Source organism: Podarcis raffonei, chromosome Z (assembly GCF_027172205.1).
Source record: "Podarcis raffonei isolate rPodRaf1 chromosome Z, rPodRaf1.pri, whole genome shotgun sequence".
In the NCBI taxonomy this organism is placed as follows: domain Eukaryota; kingdom Metazoa; phylum Chordata; class Lepidosauria; order Squamata; family Lacertidae; genus Podarcis; species Podarcis raffonei.
Genome location: NC_070621.1, coordinates 4,081,515 through 4,107,879, shown reverse-complemented (window position 1 = coordinate 4,107,879; position 26,365 = coordinate 4,081,515). Strand labels below are relative to the sequence as shown.

Sequence of the window (26,365 nt, the reverse complement as noted above, 5' to 3'; positions counted from 1 at the left end):
TTAAGAAAGTAAAATACCTGGGGGTTAATATGACTGCTAAGAACTTAAACTTATTTAAAGACAACTATGAGAAATGTTGGTCAGAAGTGAAAAATGACTTAGAAATATGGTCAAATTTGAAGCTTTCCTTGTTGGGTCAAATTGCTGTTATAAAGATGAATGTATTGCCAAGAATGTTATTTTTGTTTCAATCATTGCAAATTTTGGACAAAATGGATTGTTTCAAGAAGTGGCAGAGAGATATTTCTAGATTTGTCTGGCAGGGCAAGAAGCCCAGAATAAAATTTAAAATATTAACTGATGCCAAGGAAAGAGATGGATTTGCCCTGCCAGACCTTAAACTTTATTATGAATCAGCAGCATTTTGCTGGTTGAAAGAATGGCTGCTTCTTGAGAACACAGACATTTTGGATTTGGAAGGTTTTAATAATGTTTTCGGGTGGCATGCATATTTGTGGTACGACAAGGTTAAAGCACATAAAGCATTTAAAAACCATATTGTCAGGAAAGCATTGTTTAATGTCTGGACAAGATATAAGGACCTACTTGAAAATAAAACCCCAAGGTGGTTGTCACCGATGGAAGCGAAGGCTCAGAAAAAGCTCAATATGGAGGCCAAATGGCCGAAATATTGGGAAATTTTGGAGCAAGAAGGAGACAAATTGAAATTGCAGAGTTTTGAGAAATTAAAAGATAAGTGCGAGACTGGCTTCACTATTATCAAATAAGGGAGGCTTACAATTTGGACAAAAAAATTGGCTTCCAGGTGGAAAAATCAAAATTGGAAACAGAACTGTTAGATCCTAAACTAAGATACTTTCAAGAATGTATAACTTGCTGTTGAAATGGAATACTCAGGATGAAACGGTTAAATCTGCTATGATTAAATGGGCACAAGATGTTGGACATAACATTATGTTTGCTGACTGGGAACAGTTGTGGATCACAGGTATGAAATTTACGGCATGTAATGCCCTAAGAGAGAATATTATGAAAATGATATATAGGTGGTACATGACACCAGTCAAGCTTGCAAAAATCTATCATTTGCCCGATAATAAATGTTGGAAATGTAAAGAAAACGAAGGTACATTCTTTCACCTTTGGTGGACGTGCCCAAAGATTAAGGCTTTCTGGGAGATGATCTATAATGAAATGAAAAAGGTATTTAAATATACCTTCCTGAAGAAACCAGAGGCCTTTCTCCTGGGCATGGTCGGCCAATTGGTGCCAAAGAAGGATAGAACTTTCTTTATGTATGCTACAACAGCAGCAAGAATACTCATTGCAAAGTATTGGAAGACACAAGATTTACCCACTCTGGAAGAGTGGCAGATGAAGGTGATGGACTATATGGAACTGGCGGAAATGACTGGCAGAATCCGAGATCAGGGAGAAGAGTTGGTGGAAGAAAATTGGAAGAAATTTAAAGATTATCTGCAGAAATATTGTAAAATTAATGAATGTTAAAATGATGTTGGATTGAAATTAAGTGGCATTAGCAACAAGGCCAATAAGAATATGTAAAAATGGACTGATAATGGATGAAAATATATAGTTATAATATGTTAAGATATAGAGTTAAGATAAACGAAAGAGGGTAAGGATTTGCTGAACTGACTATGTGAACGGGAATACAAAAAAGGGAGGTGTGAGGAGGTCAAGGAAACAAGCAAACGAGCTTAAAGATATGGAAAAAATGGATTTGTTTTTAACTTTTTCTACTTATTTCTTTTTTGTATTTTGTATTTTCTTTTTTTATGTATTTTTGTATTTTTTGTATTTTTTCTTTTTCTTCTCTGTTTTCTTTTTATTCTGTAAATTTCTGCTTTTTGTAAAACCCTAATAAATATCTTATTAAAAAAAATGAATTTGCCAGCACGTGACTGAATCCCACCTGAAAATAGTGAGGGTCTGGAAACTCCTTTAGTCATGGACATTAATTGCAATGGGTTTGCTCTGAGTAGAGCAAGCACTGGGTACATGCCATCAAGTGTAGGCCTATCAAGGTCCCGCAGCCAAGAAGAAAAATACCCTACAATAACCCCTAAGAAAGATTCTCTGGTGGGCTAGGGCAGTATTAACTCACCCATTGCCTCCAGAATCAGGTGCACAAAGTTGATGCTTTCATCCTCCAGCGTCTGGTGAGATTTCACAGGGACATTGACATATCCAAACCGCTGCTGGTTACATAAGTACATCTGGGCTCCTGTACAGGAAACAGAATAATAACTTAAAAGTATGCTGCTTGACAATTCTATGGTTCTGTAAACGAGCATTTAAGATAAAGTCCAAACAATTGCCACATCGCCAGCACAGGCTCCTTGACAGTGGAATTCCTCTGCTCCGCCCAATGCCACACCAGACCGCCGTGCTCTTCTGCACACCTTGGTAGACAGAGCATGGGCTGTCCATCTCCCTTTTTTGCTTGCCCCAGTTTGAATCAAACATTAGAAAAAAATCAGGGTGAAATGGAGCCTCCATGTCCAGTAGCAGTATAATGCTAAACACGAGCTGCAGGGAGGGGGGAACAGAAAAGGGCTGATACTTTTATGCTGTTTGAGGGGCTTCCCAGAGGCACCTGGTTGGCCACAGGTACCTCTGGACTAGAAGGGCGTCTGGTCTGAAAAATAGGGCTCTTACTACAGTGGACCCTCTGGATACGAATTAAATTCGTTCCAGGGGTCCATACATAACCTGAAAAGTCCATAATTGGAGGCGCCACTTCCGCGCACATGCGCGGTGCACAGAGCGCTTCTGCACATGCGTGTGCGGCGAAACCCGGAAGGACAGTCATACCTCTTGTCACGTTCGGTTCAGGTTACGTCTTTTCAGGTTGCTTCCCATGGCGACCTGGAAGTACCGGAAAGGGTTACTTCCAAGTTTCGCCGCTCACACATGTGCAGATGCTCAAAATGACGTCACGTGCATGTGCAGAAGCGGTGAATCACGACCCGCACAGACGCGGGTTGCGTTCTGTTCATGTTGCGAATGGGGCTCCGGAATGGATCCCGTTCACAACCAGAGGTACCACTGTATACATTTCCGGGTTTGCTGCGTTCACAACCCGAAAGTTACGTATCCAGAGTGGTACATAACTCGAGGGTCCACTGTATTATCAAGCACTTTCTGGACATGTGGAAACTCTATACAATTGCTCGGCATGATGGTCTGCCTCCCCCTTTTCCTTCCTCACTCTCACCTGCAGTTTGGCAGGAGTACGCAAAAACAATGATGTCATCAAATGGCCAGGTATAGCTGGGGTGGGGCGGGTGAAAGGCCAGGTCAGCAGTGTCGTCCTTCCGCAGATCAATCAAGAAGGCGGCGTAGACCATGGAGACAGCAAAGCACCCGACCCGCTGCCTGTTCTTGGTGGGGAAGTAGTCTGGTGTCCTACGGTAGTAACCCTGGAATGTGCGAGAGTCTCATAACCCAACATAGCCCAGTGCCATGCCAAGAACTGCCTGCCACCCAATTAGGAAACCATAACTCAAAACAAGAAAGGTCCTGCAGTAATGGAGGCTGGTCCACCAATCACAGCCGCTAAACCCACCACCTGCATCTTACTTAAAATTAGCCCGGGGGTCAGGGATGGGGGGCAGCATTGCCTGTTTATCCTCCTTAGAGTTGTATCCAACCAAATCCTACTCAGAGCAGACCCATGAAAATTAATGTGCCACTGTGATATTGACTCTGCTATTATAACCGATGAATTTCAAGGGGTGCCAATTGGTTTCTGGGCCCAATGCAAAGTGCTGGTTTTGACCTATAAAGCCTTAAACGGCTCAGGACCGCAATACCTCAAGGAATGTCTCCTTCCATTTGAACCTACCCGGACCCTGAGATCATCCTCTAAGGCCCTTCTTCGTGTGCCTCCTCCACAAGGGGTGTAGAGGGTGGCAACATGAGAACAAGGCCTTCTCTGCAGTGGCTCCCCGTCTGTAGAATGCTCTCCCCAGGGAAGTTCACCTGGTGCATTCCTGATACACCTTTAGGCGCCAGGCAAAAATGTTCCTCTTATACCAGGTCTTTGGCTAAATTGACATCTGATGTCATTTTAAATGTGTTGTGGATTATTGGGTTGTCTTTGTTTTTATTATGTATTCTGTGTTTTTTTATATTGTGATTTTATGTTGTGAACCGCCCTGAGCTCTATGGTTATAGGGTGGTATACAAATTTAATAAATAAGCAAACAAATAAAATGTACATTGCCTTTAGTGGACCTACTTTGAGTAGGACTAGCACTGAATGCAACGCTTGGGGCAAAACTATAATGACCTACCTCCACCTCTCATTCTTCGTTCTGGCTCTGCCTACTGTGTGTCTATGACCCTCAGCAGTCACCCAACAGGCCTGAAGGAATTTCAAGCAGGGCTGTGCCTTTTGGGAAAGGTAAGTGGAGAGGGGCAAGTGTGGAAGGAATACCAAGGATGTACTGCCATGATCCAATGGACCAGAGACTTCAGCTGGCACAGAACGCAGAGGTCCGTATGCTGGAGGGAGCTCAATGCTTAGAGCACACTAGGTTTACATCAACTGCACACAATGCAAAGTCTTGGTTTTTACCTTTGAAGACCTAAATACTCCGGGGCCAAGTTATTCCATGGACCACTTGCACCCATACGAGCCTGCTATAGAGACCCCCTTCTTGCAGACCTGCCAATCAAGCAGGTGGGAATAGGAGGAAGGGCCTTTTGGGTGGTGGCTCCTCACCTATGAAACTCCCTTCCCCAGGAGGCAGGTTTGGCCCCATCCCAGTTTTCTTTCAAGCAGGCCATACACACATAGGGTTATGTCCAACTAAGTCCTATTCACAATAGACTGGCTGAAGTTAATGGACATTCCTTAGATCCCTTAACTTCAGTAGATCCACTCCAAGTATAACTTAGTTAGATACAACTTGTTGCTTTTTCAATCCACCTTAGCTCGCGTAGCTGATGGTTTTTCTAAACCTGCTTTTTAAATTCAGTTTTATTCATTTATCAATCACCTTCTGCAATAGCATCAAGGTGATTCACATAATTTTTTTAGCATAGTTTTAAAACATTGCAAAAATAAGAACAACTTAAACAGGCTTTGAAACAAAAATGCCTGTAGAAATAAAAATGTCTTCAGTTGTTTTCAGAAAGAACAAGTAGTGGGTGACTTCAGTCGAAGCCTTGCTGTATTTATGATATATATTTGTTTTTATATTGCTCTGGTGGTGCATGCATTTTCACTTGCTGAATTAACTCTGTTGTCTCTTTGTAGTGTACCTGTGGTCCTCCAGATGTTGAGCAATGACTCTCATCACCCCTGGCCACTGCCCTACATTACCTGGAGGGCCACAAATTTCCTGCTCGTGCAATAAATAAATTCTGCAAATCTGCTCAAGCACCTCCACCAAACGGGCTTACCTGAGGAGTAATCCCACACCAGAAGTTGGAGTAATAGGTCTGAGAGTCCAGCATGGGAGCAGCAACAGATTTGTTTTGTGCAATGAGGAACTTCAGAGTCTGGTCATTTGTCAAGATGCTGTCTGTGTCTGTGAACTGGGGACAGAATTAAAAGTGCACACTTTTATCTCGACTGAAACCATGTCTGAAAAGTAAACCCCACCCCTGAGGGAGCCTGGCAGGCACAACTGAACTGCAAAATAGCCTGCATGGATAGAAAAATCTCACCAAGTGCTCCAGTGGATTTAAAAATGCCCCAAGCAGAGGAGCACCAAGCAGTCAAGGTTGGAAGGTGTGAGGCAAGATGTACATTTGAAGAAAACTAAGGAAGGAAGTTGTCTGTGGGCAGGTGACGAGGAAGAAAGCAGGGTGCGGGATGCCCTTGGTTTGAGGGGGAAGGAAATAAGGTGACACAGGAGCCCCCCCCACACACCCCGCAACCTGGACTCCATCTCTCATCAGCTCCAGTAGCCACAAAGGTCAGGTTTCATTTATCTGCTAATTAGTGGCTAGGAGTATTGCTTTAATTGCATGAATATCAAGCCAGGCTGAACTGATACTACCCTTGCTGGTACCTTTCCCAGGAAAATCAGAGGCTCACCATGTCAGGTTCCTATTGGAAGACCGGACAAATGCTACAACATTAGCAGTGGCAAAGTTTTTATTGGTGGTTGCAAGAACCAATGATCCCTATATTCTGAACAAAATGCTTGTTTAACCTGGAGGTAGGCTGTCTGAATTGTGTATTGCTTTGTAACGATTTGTTGGGTCTCTGAACCTTAATAAAGAGAGAGAGAGATTGTATGAATATCGCTAAGTTGTTCACTACCATTTATGCAGCTGGCATGTTGCTTCCATTTTACAAAGTTGTACATTATGTGAAATATTAACATATTATATGATCTTGCCCTCCCTACCTCAGGGTATTATGTATGTGCATACATATGTCTTTCTCTACTGTAAGTCTCTTGGAGACCTTCCCGATAACAAGCAACAAATAAGCATGATAAGTAAATAAATAAATTGTGGCAGCAGCATTTGTAGAGCACCATGTTGAGGAAGGCTGAGGTAGATGAGAATCAGGTGCACCCAAAAGTGTCCTCTGGCGTGGACAGAATGGAGGAGACTCGCGTTGGACATTTTCCCACCTCCAGGTGATCAGACTGACTTACCAAAATGTAATCGGCCCGCTCAGATCGGGCAAAGCTCAGAGCTTCCTGTTTGAGCCTCATTACGTGCTCAAAGCGTGCGTCGCTCCAGTGTTTGGGCCCGTGTTCGTCAGGATAAGAGCTGCAAGAGGCAAGATGGTAAGCAGAGAGTGCAAGGCCTGTTCCTCTCCCCTTTCCTTTGAACTGAAGCACCTATTTTATGCAAGCCTTTGGGTTAGCACAGCCCTTCCATACTGTAGTTCCAAGAAACATAGGAGCACATTTAATGGTTCACTGGAGGGAATTAGAGAATTCTGTAGATGGGAAGATCCCCGTGAATAAACTAACTCAAGTTCTCTACCCTAAAAAGGGATCATAGCTTAAGAGCATGGGGGAATGGCAACAAAATGTTGCAGCATGGTACACAGTCCCCCTAGGCCTGATCTGGCTTCAAGGCTCCATTTATGTTCCTTAAGAGGGTCTGAAGGCATTCTACCAACAGTTGTTCCTACAGCAACTCGCATTGCCTCTGAACGCAGATCTTCCTATTGACTTTTCCACAAAGTTACAGCTGCACCACATCAACCTTCTAAGAAGTACTGCAATTGTTTCTGGGTATCCAAATCCACCGTGATCTTCTTTAATTCCTGACCTATGCATGCTTCTCAATTATTTATGAAATTCAAGTAGGTCGGAATGAGTATTCCAAAGTTACCTGGGCTCATCTACGGATCTCCACTCAATGTGCCAGTAGTGGCCTTCCACTGCAGTCAGCCACTCATGCAGTATTTCTGTTGTGTTGTCCACATTGTGGTCAGTGGCGCACCTGAGAATCCAAATTGCAAATGAGGGATCTGTTCCTCCTCAATTCACCATTAGCCAATTTTACCCAAAAGCTAGCAGAAACAGCAAAGAGGGATCTCAAAGGGGACCGGTGGTGGTAGTTTGCAACTAGAAATCCAAGGCTGCCTGTAGCCTTCCAGTTGGTTTGTCCGGCTGCTGTTTGCCATGCACAAAACATCAGCACTTTATGTCAGCAGAAAAACCCACTAGAACTGTAGCTAGCTGGAGTCCAACAGTTTAATGCCACATAAGCCAATTTAATTACAGTGGTACCTTGGGTTACACACGCTTCAGGTAACAGACTCTGCTAACCCAGAAATACAGTGGTACCTCAGGTTAAGTACTTAATTCATTCTGGATGTCCGTTCTTAACCTGAAACTGTTCTTAACCTGAAGCACCACTTTAGCTAATGGGGCCTCCTGCTGCTGCCACGCCGCCGGAGCACTATTTCTGTTCTTATCCTGAAGCAAAGTTCTTAACCCAAGATAATATTTCTGGGTTAGTGGAGTCTGTAACCTGAAGCGTCTGTAACCTGAAGCATCTGTAACCCAAGGTACCACTGTAGTGCCTTGGGTTACGTACTTTGCTTCAGGATGAGAACAGAAATTGGGCTCCGGTGGCGCGGCAGCAGCAGGAGGCCCCATTAGCCAAAGTGATGCTTCAGGTTAAGAACAGTTTCAGGTTAAGAACGGAACTCCGGAACGAATTAAGTACTTAACCCGAGGTACCACTGTATACACATTATTGGTGTGTATATACCCTGTGTATATTTGATACCCTGGGATGGCAGGCATGATGCAAGTGGAGGAAGAAGTGGAACCTGCAATGTGGAAGGCTCCTATTCGGGGGACCAGCCAACCAGGCCCTCTTCCAGCACACTCCATTCCATTCTCCACTTGAACATTTGGGAACAAAAGACGGAAAACCTGCCAGGTCAGTGTGGGTTTACCCTTTTTTATTTTGAGTTAGAATAAAGGCAACCTGGACTTGAAAGCTGACAAACCCTCTCATCTACTGCAAGGTCCTCTCAGTGCTGGCTAGGAAATCTGCAATTTAGACACTATTGCAACCCAGTCAGTTCTTGAAAATTACATGTTAATTTCCCAAAGGGCTCCTGACTAGAGCATGGCTATGCCAGCACATCATCTCTGAGCATATTTATAGCTAGTGGCATGTATTCTTCGCCAAAACTTGCACTAGCCGGCATGGGCACTTTTTAACAGACCTTCCAAAGCAGAGATTGGGGGATCTGTGGTTCTCCACTGGTCTATAACTCCTATCATCCCTGACCATTGCCCATGCCTTAAAATGTGCTCCATATTGCTCCTTGGCAAGTGGGGCTAATATTGGGCACATCCTAACGCAGGAATCGAAGCCAGTGTGAATTAGTCTGCAAGCCCTAAGTGGATCACCCAATGACATGATGAATCAGGGTGGATTTGATTTAAATCAAATTGGTTTAAAACACGATTTAAATCACTAGTCAGTAAGACTTGATTTAAATCATTATTTTTACAGAAAGACTCATTCTTGCTGGTATAATCTTAATATTTACAACCAGATGAAGATTTCATTTTTGGAATAATAAATTTTCAGAGTAGTTTTTACAGTTATATCAAAAATTACTGGTTCTGTGTATATAAATTTGCAAAGGAACAATGAGATTAAGGTTTTTTTCTCAACTCTGTATGTTTGTTTTATAACATTTTTTCCTGTGAAGGAAAGGCACTTTATCTCTGCAGACACAAATTCACACTTTTGGGAACTGCAAAAACAAGCATCTGTGCTAACATCTTCTCATTAGAAAAACTGCCCCAAATAATCTTACGGAAACCTCTGGAAGAGCATGACATTGTGAATGGATTAGTGGAATTCATTTAGCAAAAAAATTAAACATTGCATATAAAGCCTCATGCTGCATAATTAAAAACAAATCCTTATTTCCTGATGAATAAAAAGCAGCACTCTGAACAGGGCTCAGAAGCCCCCAGTGCAACCACAGCAGAGCCAGTGGTACAAGGCGAGACTGCTTCAGTTCCTATCTCAGAAAGAAATGTATGCAGACAATTTGGGAAACTTTTTCCAATCCCGAAACAAACCCCAATGTATCTCAAGGTAGTGAAATGTCCCCAAAACAAAGGAAGGTGTGTGGTATCCAAAGAAGTCTGCTTCCTTAGATTGGTTTCCAGAAGGGGAGTGTTGTCAGCCCACCACAGCAAAAAGAGAAAGGAGAAAAAACACCAGAGTCTTGTGGCAAAAATTTATTAAGACAGACGCTTTTGTGGTCCAGAGTCCTTGCCATATTGTTTCCCTGCAACCTCAATCCTCTCTCTTCTCTCCTGCCAACCATGCTGGTATATACCGTATTTTTTGCTCCATAAGACACACTTTCCCCCTCTAAAAAGTAAGGGGAAATGTGTGTGTGTCTTATGGAGTGAATGCAGGGGGAGGCAGGCAGGAAAAGCCCCCAAGAGCCGCACACACAAGCTCCGCGTGGCTCTTGCGGGCTTTTCCCTAGGAGAAAAGCCCGCAGGAGCTGTGCGCTCCTTAAATGGTGTACAGCTCCTGTGGGCTTTTGCGGGAGGTGGGGGAATTGCCATAGCCGTGCGCAGCCTCCCCCAGGCAGAGAGGCTGCACGCGGCTAAAGTAGCCAAGACAGTGAGCAGGATCCGGCCGGGAGAGGCTGCGTGCGGCTATGGTAGAAGCCAAGACAGCCAGCGGGATGGATCCCACTCAACTGTCTTGGCTTCTTTGCTCTTTGGGGCTGGGGGGTAATATTTTTTTTCTTGACTTCCCCCTCTAAAAACTAGGTGCGCCTTATGGTCCGGTGCGCCTTATGGAGCGAAAAATACAGTACATTTGCAAATTTAGGATTACACTTCATGGATCTAAAAAAACAGACTTCCATCTGCATGCGCTACAGGAATCCCAGAAAGGGAGTTCTCTCTGCCCTGCCACATGGACTCCCTCCAGCAATGCTGAACAAGCCAAGAGCCACAGGTCCAAGAACGAAACTCGAGGAAAATTAACTTGGTTTAAAAGAAAGAACAGATGCTAATATATAGCAGATTAAATTGCAGGTCTAGGATGCCGTCTCTCCCGAACTGGACTGAGACATCATTAAGAGATTTGTGCATCAGTTTAACAGAGACAGCAGATGGAAAACAGCTCATGAGCTCTTAAAAAAGAAGATTTATACTACCAGGGTAAGGTTTCCTACAAGATCGTAGAATAGGCTATAAAACATGCCTGAGACGGAGAAGCTTTGGAACAGAAAGGGAGGGAATTCTGTTGTCTCTGCAGATTACTGAAACATAGGGTGGGAGGCTGGAGCGGAGCAGTCCCAGCAAGGTTAGGGAAATGGGGCAGTAGGGGTTGGAAATAAAAAGGCAGGCAACAAGGAGGGCTCTCTGGATGCCATTCAACAGGGGTGGGGGGAACATGTGACCTTCCAGATGTTGTTGGACTACAGCTGCCATCATCTCTGGCCCTTGGCCATGCAGACTTTTGGAGTTGAAGGGAAGAGCTGGAGTCCTACAAAAGCCAGAGGGCCACAAGAAATAGCTAGGAGTTGGAAAACAGGAGATCTGCCTGTCACTTGACTCATGGTCTGCATGGATATGGACTACCGGGCTGGCAGAAAAAACTGACATGCCAACTGTGAGTGACCAAGGAAAAATTAGACCAGAATAGGCAGGAAACCATGAGAAGAGACAGAAACAGTAAGAAAAGTCACACTTGCTGGCCAAAGGCAAGTTTTCATGTTCAACCAAGTGCCAGCACACACTGCTGAAACAGCTTTCTGTAGCCTCCATAAGGACTAGAGACTAGAAACGTACTTTTTAAAGTTATAAAGCCTAAAGACCACCACAAACACAGAGACATATTTGGAGAGACTTCCAAATCTTCCATGCTATGCGTCTTAACGATCCTCTGTAATTCATTATAGCTGCTTTCAGCCTTTATGGAACAGTGGTCATGCTACATTTTGTTCCATTGGTTTATCTGTTTACCCCACCCCTGAGGTAGAGGTGAAGGGAAGCAGCCACTGCTCAGGATCTGCTACCCCTCTTAGGACCCCCAGGCTTCCCAAATGTGTAGCCTTGCAGGTATTATGCTGGATGCAAGCTCCCATCATAGCTCCGCCCACTGGCCATGCTGGCAGGAACTCATGGGAACTGGAGTCCAGCAGCACCCACAGGAACACAGGTTTCTTATTCCTGCCACAGAAGCCTCCACCCTAAAATGTTGGTGTGGTTCCTGCCGCTCTTTCTCCCAAAGCTCCAGTGTAACTAAAAAACTTGCCATTCTAGCCCGGGGATGAGGAAACTGTGGTCACCTGGGTGTTGCTGGCCTACAACTCCCACCATCCCTGGCCACAGTAGCAAGGGCTTATGGGAGCTGGAGTTCAGCAGCATCTGGAAGGCTACAGGAACCCTGTCCCTGTCCTAGCATGTCAGCATAGCCCAAAGCATTACAAACACTTTTGATTACAACCACCCCTGTGTATCCTTAGAGAGGGCTTATATGTACACAAAAAACTTCTAGAACTTTTGTTCCTTCCAACGGGAGGTTTCCCTCCTCAAAGAGGGAGGAGGTACATTAAAGAGAAAACGTGTTGGAGGGTGCATTCGGCAACAATTTCCTGACCTCATCAGTGCCCACCTCTATAAAATGAGGTCTTCTAAGAGGGCACCAGCTCTCCCCACTGATCTGCATCATAGGAGGAACATCTGTGTAGCCTTTCAGATGTTGGAGGCCTCAACAACTGGAGGGCTACATGTCATAGCTGTCAACGTTTCCCTTTTTTTAAGGGAAATTCCCTTATTCTGAACAGGATTCCTCACAAGAAAAGGGGAAAGTTGACAGCTATGCTACATGTTCCTCACCTCTGATCAACACAACAACAGCTCCATTAGATCCCATTGGGTCTGGAACGATCATGGCCAGGTCAGCCCTGAAAATGTGCAGCTGGCCCTGCAAAAACAACACCAACACCTCAACAGTCCAGACAGTCCAGACACCCTGCAAAACTCAGCACTCCTTGTTCAGGCAAGGAAGTATTCAGAAGTATTCAGAGCTTGCACCAAATCACGTTCACCTATATACTCCAAAAGCATGCCCTGCAGGGCGGCAGAGCCTCTGAGGACTTGCTCCTCCCTAGACACCCTCCTATAGCTGCCAACGTTTCCCTTTTTTAAAGGGGAATCCCCTTATTCCGAATAGGATTCCTCGCAAGAAAAGGGAAAAGTTGACAGCTATGCACCCCCCCCCCCGCGCAACCCCCAAGCTGAGGTCCTGAGGCACACCTTTGCAGGGCCTGCCCAAGGTTCTAGTCCCTACAAACCTTGCACTAACACTACAACTGGCGATACCTACCACCACACCAAAATTAACTAGGTTCCCCCCACATCTAACCCTCACGCTCATAAACACTTTTCTAGGGCGTCTCGAATCAATCCCAAATTGGGCTGGGAAGGGGGAACCCCTAAAACTCCATCCTGTCCCCGCTTGCCGCCGCCTCCCCCGCCCCCCAAAGGCAGTCAGCGTCAGCGCAACTTAAAGTTGCTGCGCCCCTTACCAGATGGAGATGCGCTCTTTGGGGTAATCCATGCGCTCCAGGGCCCCCAGGTAATGGGGCAGAGAGTGCTGGGAGTTGCGAGCCAGAATAGCGAACACCACGGTTGGAAACTCCTCCCGCGGTCCGGCAGGGCTCCCCGTCCTCTCAACATCCTCCCCCTCCTCACTGGGCGGGGTAGAGACCCCCAAACCGGAGCGCAGAAGGAGAAGCAGGGCGCAAGGGAGAAGAGACGCGGCCGCGGGAGAAACCATGTCTCGGAGGCTGCAAAACTTATGGGCGCGCAGGGTGGGGGCGAAGACCGACGTTTGGGAGGGGAGAGGCGAGGAGAGGGCCAAGGGGGCGGGCCCAGGACACGGGAGGGGGCGGGGCCGAGAAATCCAACATTTTAGTAAATCGCCTTAAGTTGAATCATAGAGCTCAATGTTGCCTGCGGCTCTCCAGTATTTCAGGCAGGGAGATTCCCCCGCCAGTCCAGGGCCTGAATGCTTTGGAATACCGGTTGCTGGAAACCACGAGTTGGGAGAGTGCTCTTGCGCTCCAGTCCTGCTTGCGGTGTTTCCATGGGGCATCTGGTTGGCCCCTGTGAGAAGAGGGTGCTGCACTAGATGGGCCATTGGCGCTCGCGCACACATCATCATCATCATTTATTATTTGTACCCCGCCCATCTGGCTGGGTTTCCCCAGCCACTCTGGGCGGCTTCCAAGAAGGACAAAAACACTAAAATGTCACACATTAAAAACTTCCCTGAACAGGGCTGCCTTCAGATGTCTTCTGAATGTCAGGTACAGTGGTACCTCTAGTTACGTACTTAATTCGTTCCGGAGGTCCGTTCTTAACCTGAAACTGTTCTTAACCTGAGGTACCACTTTAGCTAATGGAGCCTCCCGCTGCTGCCACACGATTTCTGTTCTCATCCTGAAGCAAAGTTCTTAACCCAAGGTCCTATTTCTGGGTTAGCAGAGTCTGTAACCTGAAGCGTATGTAACCTGAAGCGTATGTAACCCGAGGTACCACTGTAGTTGTTTTTCTCTTTGACATCTGGTGGGAGGGCGTTCCACAGGGCGGGTGCCACCACCGAGAAGGCCCTCTGCCTGGTTCCCTGTAACTTCACTTCTCGCAGTGAGGGAACTGCCAGAAGGCCCTCGGCGCTGGACCTCAGCGTCCGGGCAGAATGATGGGGGTGGAGACGCTCCTTCAGGTATACTGGGCTGAGGCCGTTTAACACACACACCATCATCCCCAGTCCAGAGCCAGAGAGAAGCATCACAGCAAGGGAGACCCACCCATGAGGCAAAGTGGGGTGACTGCCTCAGGCAGCAGGATCCACAGGGGCAGCACCTCCAGCCTCTAAGGCAGGGGTGCCCAAACTTTTTTCAAAGGGGGCCAGATTTGATGAAGCGAACATGTGTGAGGGCCGACCAGAGTTCTGACCTTTTTTTTAGGATTGAACTTGTTGAGCTTTTATTAGGATTTTTTTTGGTTATACATTTTTATTAATTTTTTTAAACATATCATTTCCAACGGTCATTTAACATACTTTCTTATCTTATATAATACTTTGGACTTCCGTCAACAACCTCCGATTTTCCATTCTTTATCACTTATTCTGCATTTCTTAATTTTTCTGTTACTTTTAATTATCCTTAACTAATAATTCTCTTCATAGTCTTCCTTGCAATATTTCACATAGTCCTCCTTACAGAACTTCTTGCAGTCCTACTAGCGGAATCTGTTCGTTACAACTGCTTTTCAAATAGTTCAAATATTTACTCCAGTCTTCTAAGAATCCCTTCCTGTTAATTTATCTGACTCTGCATAGTCCATTAATTTCATTTGCCACTCTTCTTTCATCGGTAATTCTTCTTGCTTCCATTTTTGTGCCAGTAGTATTCTCGCTGCTGTTGTTGTATATAAAAACAATTTACAATCCTGTCTGTTAATATCCTCTCCTACAATGCCAAGTAAAAATGCTGCTGGGTTTTTTTAAAATAAATGTATATTTCAACATCTTTTTCATCTCATTAGATATCATTTCCCAGATGTTTTTCACTTTCTTACATTCCCGAGCTTTTTTTTAGGATTTTACCCCAGGAGATAAACTGCCACAGGGGCCGGATTAAATGGACCAGAGGGCCGAATTAGGCCCCCGAAACAGACTTTGGATATGCCTGCCTAAGGAATGTGTCACCTGCCACTGCTGCCGCCATGACAGCAGCAACGGCCCCTCAGCCGCCTCTTGGCAAATAGAATGTGCTGATGGCCTCCTCCCTCCCTTGTTCCCAATGTTGATCTCCACTCACGCCTTCTTCCCTGCCTAGGGGGTGGGGTGCCATTTTGTTGTTCGCCTCAGGACCCAAAATGAATTGGGCTGGCCCTGCATCACAGCCACTGAAATATATTCGGAGTCAAGCTGCGGAGCTAAGCAGAATCCCACCTTCATCGCCACTGAAATATACTCAGAGTCGAGAGTAGATTTCATGCTCTTTATTCAGCTCATAGTGGCGAGGAGGAATGGAAGTTCCCCCAGAATGTCTGCTTTATATACATTATTTACACAATGGGCCCCACGTGATTGGCTAATTCCGGGAGTCTCCTGTAGGCCAATCAGGTTGCGGATTCACCCACCTGGAGCTGGATTGGGTGGCTCCTGCGGACCAATCAGACTGCTGCATTTTGGATCCTATTCAACTCAGTACATAACAGCCACCATCAAAGTGCCTAGCTAGGCAAGGGCCTGCTCAAGACATCACGGCACCAGAAGCAAACCACAAAATGGTGATACCACCCACCCCCTCAAGCCAGGGAAGAAGGAGTGAGTGAAGATCAACATGGATGTCATCAGGAACAAAGAAGTGGGGATCAAATCAACCTTAACTGACGATCAATGTGGAAATCAAAGGCCATCTTGGGGTGGGGGGTGGGGAGGAAGGGACCCACATTGAATCACACTGGGAGGGTGCAAATCCCAGCAGACTCTGGAAGGGAACCTGCCCCCACCATTTCTTCCCTAGAGGTACGAGACCAGCAGCACCTGCTTTTCGCTGAAAGTTCACTGTAGAGACTGCACTGGAGGCGGCTGCTGGGGGGGGGGGACAGATCCAGCCTCCAAGGAGTACACCACCAGGGGTCAGCAAACTTTTTCAGCAGGTAGTTGGTCCACTGTACCTCAGACTTTGTGGGGGGCCGGACTATATGCGCCATGATTATGACCCGCATTTTTGGCAAAAACCCTTACTGGGACCAACCCCAACATTGCTCAGATATGATTTGGGGGGTTTTTCCCTCATACACCCACACTGCTTCCTTTGTGTTTTACGCGTTGACAGTTATTATTTCTCTCGTAAGGCGGGCTGGGGGGCTGAGGTAAATGTGCCATTCCTGTCAGCCCTGGAGAGCGTGTGCGCATGCGTGGGTGAAGGGAAAAGCCGTTGTCCAAGCTAAGTCAGGCCAGCGCTGCTCAAGCAAAAACGTTCTTTTCCCCACGTGAGGGAAGACGAGGTGGTGGCGGCTATTTACCCTTCCATAGCTTGCACCATGTAGCTAACAAGCAGCATCCCCAGCAGAGCACAGAACTGCTTCAGAATGTAGCCGCCCAGGTGCTCCCCACTTCCTTTGGCAGGGAGCACCGCCACCACAAACACTGACAGGCGTCACTCCTGAGACGCCTCCAAGCCCTTGCCTCCGCACCTGCTTTTCCTGAGGTTAGTCGCCGGCAGCTCCATGGTGGCTCCTTTTCCCTCTTCCCCACCACCCACCCCAGAAGAAAATATTGCTGCGCGCACGGCGGATGGAGAATGGGCTGGTCTCGAGCAGCCGTCTGCCTCACTTTTGACCCCCAAGCCTGGCTGAGTCGCCAAAACCATCACACACACACACACACGCTATGCTGGCTGCCTGGATTCCCAGACTGTCCGTGGGCTGGATCTAGAAGGCAATTGGGCCTGATGCGGCCCACGGACCTTATTTTGCCAACCCATGCTACAGACACTGTGGTGGTGGCGGCTGCCTCTGTGGATCTGCTGCCTCTGTGGATCCTGCCGCCTGAGGCAGACGTTTCACCTTGCCTCATGGGTGGGCTGGCCTTCTGCCAGACATACGTGCTTGGGGAAAGCTAATGGAAACACTCACCCATATCAGAATCTGGCTGAGAACCAGGATGACATAGGTTTATCCAGTTTCTATAGGAGCTCTTCCGGCTCTTCCAGATGACCTGTTTATTCAGCAATCAATTTGTTTGCATGGAGGCTAGACAACGTTGGCTTTTAATTGAGCATTCATTCAGTTTTCTTTGCTGAGTGTTTAGATGGTGCTGAGTTACCCCATACCTTCCAGTGCATTTTGCCTTCACTTTCCTTACCTTCCTTTCCTACCTTTTGAAGATGTCAGTTCCTTGCACAAGACCACCCAATCCAGTACAAATGCACAAACTTTATTTCCTGGCACATGATTGCATCCCACTTAAAAACAGCAAAAGTCTGGAAGCCCCCTCAATCTGACCTGAATCATTGCTGAAGCTCCCTGCTCCACCACACTCACTTTCCTGAGTTTGGAAACCCCTTCTGAACTCCTGTCGCCTGATTCTGCTACATGTCCAGTTAAGACCTGAATACAACACTCCTTTGCAGGAGCACAGCATTAGAAGAACACTTAACACACATTTAAAGCACAGAGCTTCGCTCAAAGAACCTTGGGAAAGGTAGTATCCCTTGCAGAGCAGTAATCCCCAGCATCCTTAGCAAACTACAGTTCCCAGGTTTCTTCCCAGTATGGGTGTGACCTGGAAAAACAGTGTGTGAGTGGCAGAAAATTGTGATGGGCTTTTGAACTGACATATTACTATCTAACCACACCAGCTTCTGTGCAAAACACGGGTTTGGTGGCCTGTTTTAAGTGGTTGTTCAGAAGGGGTGTGTGTCTTAGTTCCACACTCTTCCCGTCTGCTCTTTCAATTCACCCCCCACCTCCCTCAAATGATGTTTGGGTTCAGCAAATGCTTCTCCCAGTAGGGTGCTGCCATCTAGTGACCACCATTGCACCCTGCTTTGAGTTTTATTTTCACCCCAAAGGCAATGGACTTTTCGAGCATTTATCCTGATTGACTGGTTTGCACAAAGTTTGTGAGGCAAGTTAGATGATGTCTGCTTTTTACTTGAGCGTTTGTTCTGATTTGTTTGCATTTATATGGCGTCGCACCAAGGCAAGACGTATCACGCCATTTCCCAGTGTGTTTTCCTGTTGCTTTCCTGTTGGGACTCTCTTTCATTGGAGGTTTTTAAGCAGAGGTTGGATGGTCTCTTGGATGCTTTAGCTGAGCTTCCTGCATCACAGGTGATTAGACCAGGTGACCATTGGGGTCTCTTCCAAATCTACAATTCTATGATTTCATGATTCTGTGACACAGAACAGGGAGGAATTGCTATCCCCTCAGAAAACAGGAATGCAATTCAACATTATCTCAATAGAATAGAAGATTGGACTCTAACAATGTGAAGCTCAACAGAGCATGGGAGTAGCCAGGATTTTTGTTGGGGGGGGGCAGAACCGATTTGATCGGTCAGTTAGTTAAGTATTTGGTAAGAGTTCATCTGTCTCTTCTTTATCTAGGCATTTTGAAACAGGTGTGCATCTATCTGGGACCAGTAGATGGTGCTAATGTACCAGGTCCAGCAACACACATGTTGCATGAAGAAGCATCAGTTCCAAAGGGATCCAATCAGGCAAGATGTGCTATTAAGATTTTATATATCTATCTATGACTCTTGCCTCTGGCATTGGGGATCGGAAGCATCTGATTCTCTCTCTTAACTCTACACGTTTTTAAAAAAAATTATTTAATCATTTTTTCAATACAAACAACAACCACAAAAGATACATACAACAAAAACCATAATAACAATAATAACACAGTTTGACGAATCACATTTGAATACACTGAAATACCTATGACTACACCTTTTTAACAATATTTCCCCACCTCTCTCTCCTCCCCTACTTCCCACCACTATCCGCCTTATCACTTAAATGTTCCTTCCAGATTTCTTCATATTTATCCATTCTTAATTTGCGTTGACATGCAATTCATTCGTATGTAGCTAATCTGTCCATATTGTCAATCCATGTGCTCAATGGAATCTTTTTGCGGCTCTTCCACTTCATCAAAACAAGTTTTTTTGCTTCTAATATAGCACAGTACATCCAATTTTTTTTACCCCTTGTAATCTCCCATGTTTCCGGAATATAATTTAGAATTAAATTCAATTCCCCTAAATAACAATTTCTTTTTATTACTCTTGCTCTCTTAACTCTACGCTTGATGAGTAGGGGTCCAGCAATGTGTTGTGTGTGTTCTGCTTTGGTCCCAGTTCATAGAATCATAGAATTGCAGTGTTGGAAGGGACCACAAGGGTCATCTAGTCCAACCCCCTGCAATGCAGGAATCTTTTGCCCAACGTGTGGCATGAACTCGCAACCCTGAGATTAAGGGTATCACTCTCAACTGACTAAGCTATCCCATAGTGACCACTAGGATCCATTCATTTATTAAAATTATTTAATGTCCACCTTCACTATGAGGCACAAGACTGCTCACAAAAATGCAAACAATAAGAACATTCTTTTCTTTTCTTTTTTAGAAAAAAGAAATGTAGTACTAATATAACAGATTAAAGGGACATGAGAGTGCCCCTTTAATTAAGGCAAGTAGCAAAGAAAGAAAAAGTTCTGTATTCAAAGTCCCCAAGTCTGATGGCTTGCAAAAATGGCACATATTGAACTAATCACTATAGACCCCTCCTAAACCCTAGAAATTAATAAATAGTAGGATTTTTATTACATGGAGTATCGAAGCGAAGATTGTAGGCCAGTGGAAAAATACAGACTAAGTTTCCTTTCCAAACCTGGGGCTCACCTGGGATAGAGGCGTTAACATGACAAAAGGTGTTGATGACGCACCTAAGAGAAATCTTGGGCCTGCGCAGACAGAAGGTTTCCGGGCTAACTGAGTGGGAAGTGACAGGAAAAGAGGGTCTTTCGCAAGGTGTGCTGGGAAGAAGAGGAGAGAGAACAGACAGAGATCCATCTTGGGCAGGCTGGCTGAAGACACATCTTCAAAGTCCTACAATTTATTAATTTCTAGGGTTTGAGGGGATCCCCCTCCCCAACTCATAATACTAATTTAGGCCAGGCATGTATTGCATGTTTATGTGTAGCGTAGGCCATGAAAGACACTCTCTAAAAGGCGCTCAAAAGGACTTACATACAGTGGTACCTCAGATTAAGAACTTAATTCGTTCCAGAGGTCTGTTCTTAACCTGAAACTGTTCTTAACCTGAGGTACCACTTTGGCTAATGGGGCCTCCCGCTGCACGATTTCTGTTCTCATCCTGAAGCAAAGTTCTTAACCCGAGGTACTATTTCTGGGTTAGCAGAGTCTGTAACCTGAAGCATCTGTAACCCGAGGTACCACTGTATTTTGATGACTGAGCTCACAAATCTTGCCCCATATGCCTTGTGTGGCATTGGGAGCAAAGCAGTGGTGGTGTGGAAGAAGGCACTAGTCTTAGCCCCTTACACTTATTTGCTTCTCAACTGAATTGTCAGACCACCCAATGCATCCCCCCCAAAAGCATATCAAGGTCAAAAGCATGCCCAGGCACCTTGCATCTTCCATCATCATCACTTCTTCTTCTTCTTCTTCTTCTTATTATTATTATTATTATTATTATTATTATTATTATTATTTCTATGCCACTCTTCATCCAAGGATGACAGGGCAGTTTACAATATAAAAGCACAAAACTATATTCCATAGTAACAAACAAAAACAATGCTCCCAAAACACACACAGTTTAAAAGGCATATATTGGTTAACCAGTCCAAGGCATGCCTGCTGGTTGAAATCTCAACATGCTAGGGAACCAAGATTTTTCTCTAGTTCATCGTTTTGCAGTTCCAGATCCAGAATAAGACATTTTGAATTCTCAAAACATTCAGATTTACTGCAATGCCAGCAGAAGGATTGCAGAATGTACTGAAAGATGTCTGCCTCCATTTTTACAGCTGCAGAATTTGGGGTGCCAGTCTCTTCTATCTCCACCCCCAAAATAGTAAACCTATAAAAGCAACAGGAAAAGGACAGGAAAACCATAGGGAAAGCACAAGAAAAAGAGACCAGAAGAAGCACAGGAGAACAAACTGAGGATGACATTCTGAAGATGTCCCAGAGAAACCAGGGGAGCAGGAAGATTGGTAATTTCATAGTACAGTGGTACCTCAGGTTAAGTACTTGATTCGTTCCGGAGGTCCGTTCTTAACCTGAAACTGTTCTTAACCTGAAGCACCACTTTAGCTAATCGGGCCTCCTGCTGCCGCCGTGCCGCCGCTGCACAATTTCTGTTCTCATCCTGAAGCAAAGTTCTTAACCCGAGGTACTATTTCTGGGTTAGTGGAGTCCGTAACCTGAAGCGTCTGTAACCTGAAGCGTCAGTAACCCGAGCTACCACTGTAAGTATCTAGGATGCTTTTAGTGTGGGAGATCAAGTCTTCCCACAATGCAGTTTCGTTTCGTTTTTGTTGTTGTTTGCAGCGTCCGTATGACATCATTGGCAACAAAAAGGCAGCCCCTCCCCAATTTAATTCAGATTTACTCTTTCTGGTAGAAACGCACTAAAATAAAAAGGAGGGGAGGCCACTTTGCAACATCTCAGTGAGCCATTTACAGTATTACTCCTGAGCCTGGAAGCAACCCAAGTATGGAGGAAGCACTCTAGTTGCCTTCTGCAGCTTTTTCCATCACCAGTTTTGACATTTGAACAGCTTTACCAAGTGAACCCAACCCCCCCCCCCCCATTTGCTAAGGATTCACTTGGTTATCCTAACACAACAGTGCCCACCTCAGCTGTTCTTTCTTGCAGTCCAACCGTTCCTAAGATCAGAAGGCAGGAGCGAGCTGCAGTAATCAAAATATAGTACAGTGGTGCCTCAGGTTAAGTACTTAATTCGTTCTGGAGGTCACTAAATAAGAAGAAAACAAAAATAATTACAAAAAACATGGATCAAAACATGATAGAAATAATGCAACAAAGAACAGAGATAGAGGTGACAAAAAAGGTTAAATATTTAGGAATTTGGCTAACTCCTAAAAATATTGATTTGTTTCAGAACAACTATATACCGGTCTGGAATGGAATAAGGAAAGATCTAGATGTGTGGGGAAGAATGAAATTACCTTTTTGGGGTAGAATTTCCACGATAAAAATGAGTGTTCTCCCGAAGATGTTGTTTTTGTTTCAAACTATCCCCATACTAAAGGGGGTAACAATTTTTAATGAGTGGCAAAGAGTGCTTTCAAGATATATCTGGCAGGGCAAGAAGCCGAGAATTAAATATAAGTTGTTAACGGATGCAAAGGAAAGAGGTGGCTTTGCCCTGCCGGACCTGAAATTGTATTACGAAGCAGCAGGTCTTTGCTGGTTGAGAGAATGGATAAAATTAGAGAATAGACAGCTATTAGATTTAGAAGGTTTTGACAACAGATTCGGGTGGCACGCGTACTTATGGTGTGAAAAGAGGAAAATTCATAAAGGCTTTGGGAACCACATATTCCGGAGTTCATTAATGGAAATATGGGACAGGTATAAAAACCTGTTAGAGCCAAAAGTTCCACACTGGCTGTCACCACTAGAGGTAATGACTGTAAAGAAAATAAATATGAGAGGTAATTGGATTACATATGGTGAGTTGATAATTAAGGAAGGAGGAAAATGGAGATTAAGGCCATATGAACAAGTTAAAGAACATGTTTATGATTGGTTGCATTATTTTCAAGTTAATGAAATGTTTAAAAAAGATGTTAAAGAAAGGGGCTATGCAGAAAAAGATTCAAGGTTCCAAATAGAGGTGATAAACAACGAGTGTAAAATTTTATCGAAAATGTATAAAATTTTGTTAGAATGGAATACGAAAGATGAAGAAGTTAAATCAGTGATGATTCAATGGGCCAGGGACTTTGGGTACAATATACAGTTTGAAGATTGGGAAAAACTGTGGAAAGAGAACTTAAAATTTACTGCATGTACGGCACTAAAGGAAAATGTTATGAAAATGTTTTACAGATGGTATATCACACCGGTAAAGCTTGCAAAAATGTGTAAGACGTGCAATAAGTGTTGGAAGTGCAAAGAAAAAGAAGGCTCGTTTTATCACATGTGGTGGGAATGTAAGAAAGTGAAGGGCTTTTGGGAGATGATTTATAATGAAATGAAAAAGATGTTAAAATATACATTTGTTAAAAAACCAGAGACCTTCCTTTTAGGAATTACAGGAAATGAAATAAGAAGGAAAGATTGTAAACTTTTTCAATATGTGGTTACAGCAGCAAGAACTCTACCGGCCCAGAAATGGAAACAAGAAGAAATTCCGACGATAGAAGAATGGAGACTGAACTTGACAGACTATTCAGAATTGGACAGATTAACTGGAAAAATTAGATATCTTAAAGACCAAAAGTTCATTGAGGATTGGGGAAAATTTGTTGAATATCTGAAAAGAATATGTGACGTGGAAACAACGCTGGCGGGGTTTCAAGAAGCACTGTAAAAGTTGAGATATATTGTTAAAAAGCAATAGAGGTGGGAGGGAAGATCAATGGCAATATAATCAGAGAAATGCGTAACTGAGATGTAAATACGGATGATTATCAGAGAAGCCGAAGGAAGTCAAAAAGGAATCAAATGTATGGAAATTTGTGCAATTTGTATAATCGTTTTGGAAAATTAATAAAATTATATATTAATTCGTTCTGGAGGTCCGTTCTTAACCTGAAACTGTTCTTAACCTGAAGCACTACTTTAGCTAATGGGGCTTCCTGCTGTTGCCACGCTGCCGGAGCCCGATTTCTGTTCTTATCCTGAAGCAAAGTTCTTAACCTGAAGCATGATTTCTGGGTTAGCGGAGTGTGTAACCTGAAGCATATGTAACCTGAAGCGTATGTAACCCGAGGTACCACTGTAACTTGCTCCAGATTTCTGGAAAATCTATTCAGTTTTGGCTGAGCACCCACCTGTTCCTTCTCTCTGGCTTGGGCAAAGGATATTCTTTTGGAGATGTCAAGATAATGGCGCCATGTCATAATCAGGTTATTTTTAGGTGAGTTTTATTCTCTTCTCCATCTGGATCATCAGAGAGCGATCCCTGTTACAAATATAACCCCTTTCAAATATCTAAGCTCTCCCACCTGCCCATAACTATTTGCCATATAAATAGTCACCTATTCAGGGTTAAGCTAGACTTTCCCTAACTGTAAATGGCTGGAATGTAAGTAACTATCATGGACTGGTTAGATGCAGATAAATCGTGCAAGGAACCAGCTGGGGAACCCTAAAGGGAAGAAGACTCAGAAACCTGGGAGTGATAAAGGGGTAGCATGACTGTTGTGGATGGGACCTACTAACCCACTGTCCTTCAGGCATTTTGATATTAATATTTTCTTCTCCAGGCTAAACATACTCAGCTCTTTCAACTGTTCCTCAGAGGATGTAACAAGGTACATCACCACCTGATCACCATAGTCTAGAAACACTCCAGTTTGTCAAAGTTCTTAAGATGTGGCATCTAAAACTGGTCCCAATACTTTGAATGTGAGCTGGCCAGCACAAAATAGAATGGAACTACAGTGGTACCTCGGGTTAAGAACTTAATTCGTTCTGGAGGTCCGTTCTTAACCTGAAACTGTTCTTAACCTGGAGCACCACTTTAGCTAATGGGGCCTCCCGCTGCCGCCACACCGCCGGAGCACGATTTCTGTTCTCATCCTGAAGCAAAGTTCTTAACCCAAGGTAATATTTCTGAGTTAGCGGAGTCTGTAACCTGAAGTGTATGTAACCCAAGGTACCACTGTACTGCTTCTTGTGTTCTGGACATTATGTTTTGTAACTCACCATCAATTTATACAACATATTTCAAGAGGTCAAAGCATCCAAGATACAAAGAGCCCAGCTGGACCAGGCACGGGGCTCATCTGTTGCAAACTCTAATGTTAATTGGTATGATTTGTTGGCTGAAGATGGAAAAAGGTTACAGCCCACGCCTTTCCCATCATGCTCAGTGCACTTTTTTGTGTACATTTAAAAGCAGCGTCAAATAATAAATATGTTGCTCAGATGCAGGTGGACCAGAAATGCCTCTTCAAATAAGCAGAAAAGAAGCACCAAGGCAACCTACAGTTACGTAAATTCTGCTGATCTCTCCTCTCCAAAAAGCGATGGTGATTCCAGGAAGAAGCCAGAGGAGAACACAGGAGAATAATGATCTGAGGAGGATGACATTGTCAAGATGTTCTATTATTACAATTCGGGGAACGAAATTTCTACGTACATGCCAAGCATCGAAGCATGGCCAAACAATGCTGGTCACGACTTTCTTGGAAGAAAGTCTCTGCCTCCTTCCACGCGTCCTTTTTACTGTGCATTTATATAAAATCCTAACTTCAAAACTATTTGCACCTGCAAAAGTTTCAGGGTAAACATACAGCTGCATTGGAACACATCCCATAACTTTCTCCTGAAATTCTGTAACTTTCCACATGCCAGATGTCCCAGATTATTAATATTATTGGCCCTGCCTTTGTTGTGCTGAAGTGCAAGAGTGCCCATCTCTCAGAAGGCAACAATGCAGCACAGAAGGAAGCATCACAGAACAACTGGAAAATGTTGTGTGTGTGGTCCAGGACAATTCTGCCACTAATGCACTATTAATGCATCAGTGGCATGTTGCACAACAGACGTGAACACAGACACATCAGTTGGAAAAGCCCCATCAAATATACAGAGGGTGCTTCCAAGTGGGATGGGTGCTGCTGCTCATGCGTCTTTAAAGCCCTAAACGGCCTTGGTCCAGTATACCTGAAGGAGCGTCTCCACCCCCATCATTCAGCCCGGACACCAAGGTCCTTCTGGTGGTTCCCTCACTGCAAGAAGCGAAGTTGCAGGTAACCAGGCAGAGGGCCTTCTTGGTAGTGGCACCCGCCCTGTGGAATGCCCTCCCATCAGATGACAAGGACAATCCTACTTTTATTTTTTTTTATAAGATGTTTATTAGGATTTTACAATAAGCAAAAATTAACAGAATAAAAAGAAGACAAGAAACAAAAGAAAAAATACAAAAAATACAAAAATACATAAAAAGAAAAAAATACAAAATACAAAAAAGAACTAAGTAGAAAAAGTTAAAAACAAATCCATTTTTTCATATCTTTAAGCTCATTTGCTTGTTTCCTTGACCTCCTCACACCTCCCTTTTTTGTATTCCTGTTCACATAGTCAGTTCAGCAATCCTTACCCTCTTTCATTTGTCTTAAC

At 44.4% G+C, this 26,365-nt stretch overlaps 1 protein-coding gene across 1 annotated transcript in view; it reads right to left on the bottom strand.

The window, feature by feature from the left end:
• CERCAM (cerebral endothelial cell adhesion molecule) overlaps positions 1 to 13,343 on the bottom strand; it is a 42,940-nt gene extending 29,597 nt beyond the window's left edge. The window contains exons 1-6 of the mRNA XM_053373593.1: positions 13,010 to 13,343; positions 7,300 to 7,410; positions 6,609 to 6,726; positions 5,398 to 5,532; positions 3,203 to 3,407; positions 2,090 to 2,209 (exon numbers count right to left, since the gene is read on the bottom strand). Coding sequence (XP_053229568.1) covers positions 2,090 to 2,209; positions 3,203 to 3,407; positions 5,398 to 5,532; positions 6,609 to 6,726; positions 7,300 to 7,410; positions 13,010 to 13,260 — 940 coding nt within the window. The 5' untranslated portion in view covers positions 13,261 to 13,343. The remainder of the gene's footprint in view (positions 1 to 2,089; positions 2,210 to 3,202; positions 3,408 to 5,397; positions 5,533 to 6,608; positions 6,727 to 7,299; positions 7,411 to 13,009) is intronic.
• Positions 13,344 to 26,365: the final 13,022 nt, after the last annotated feature.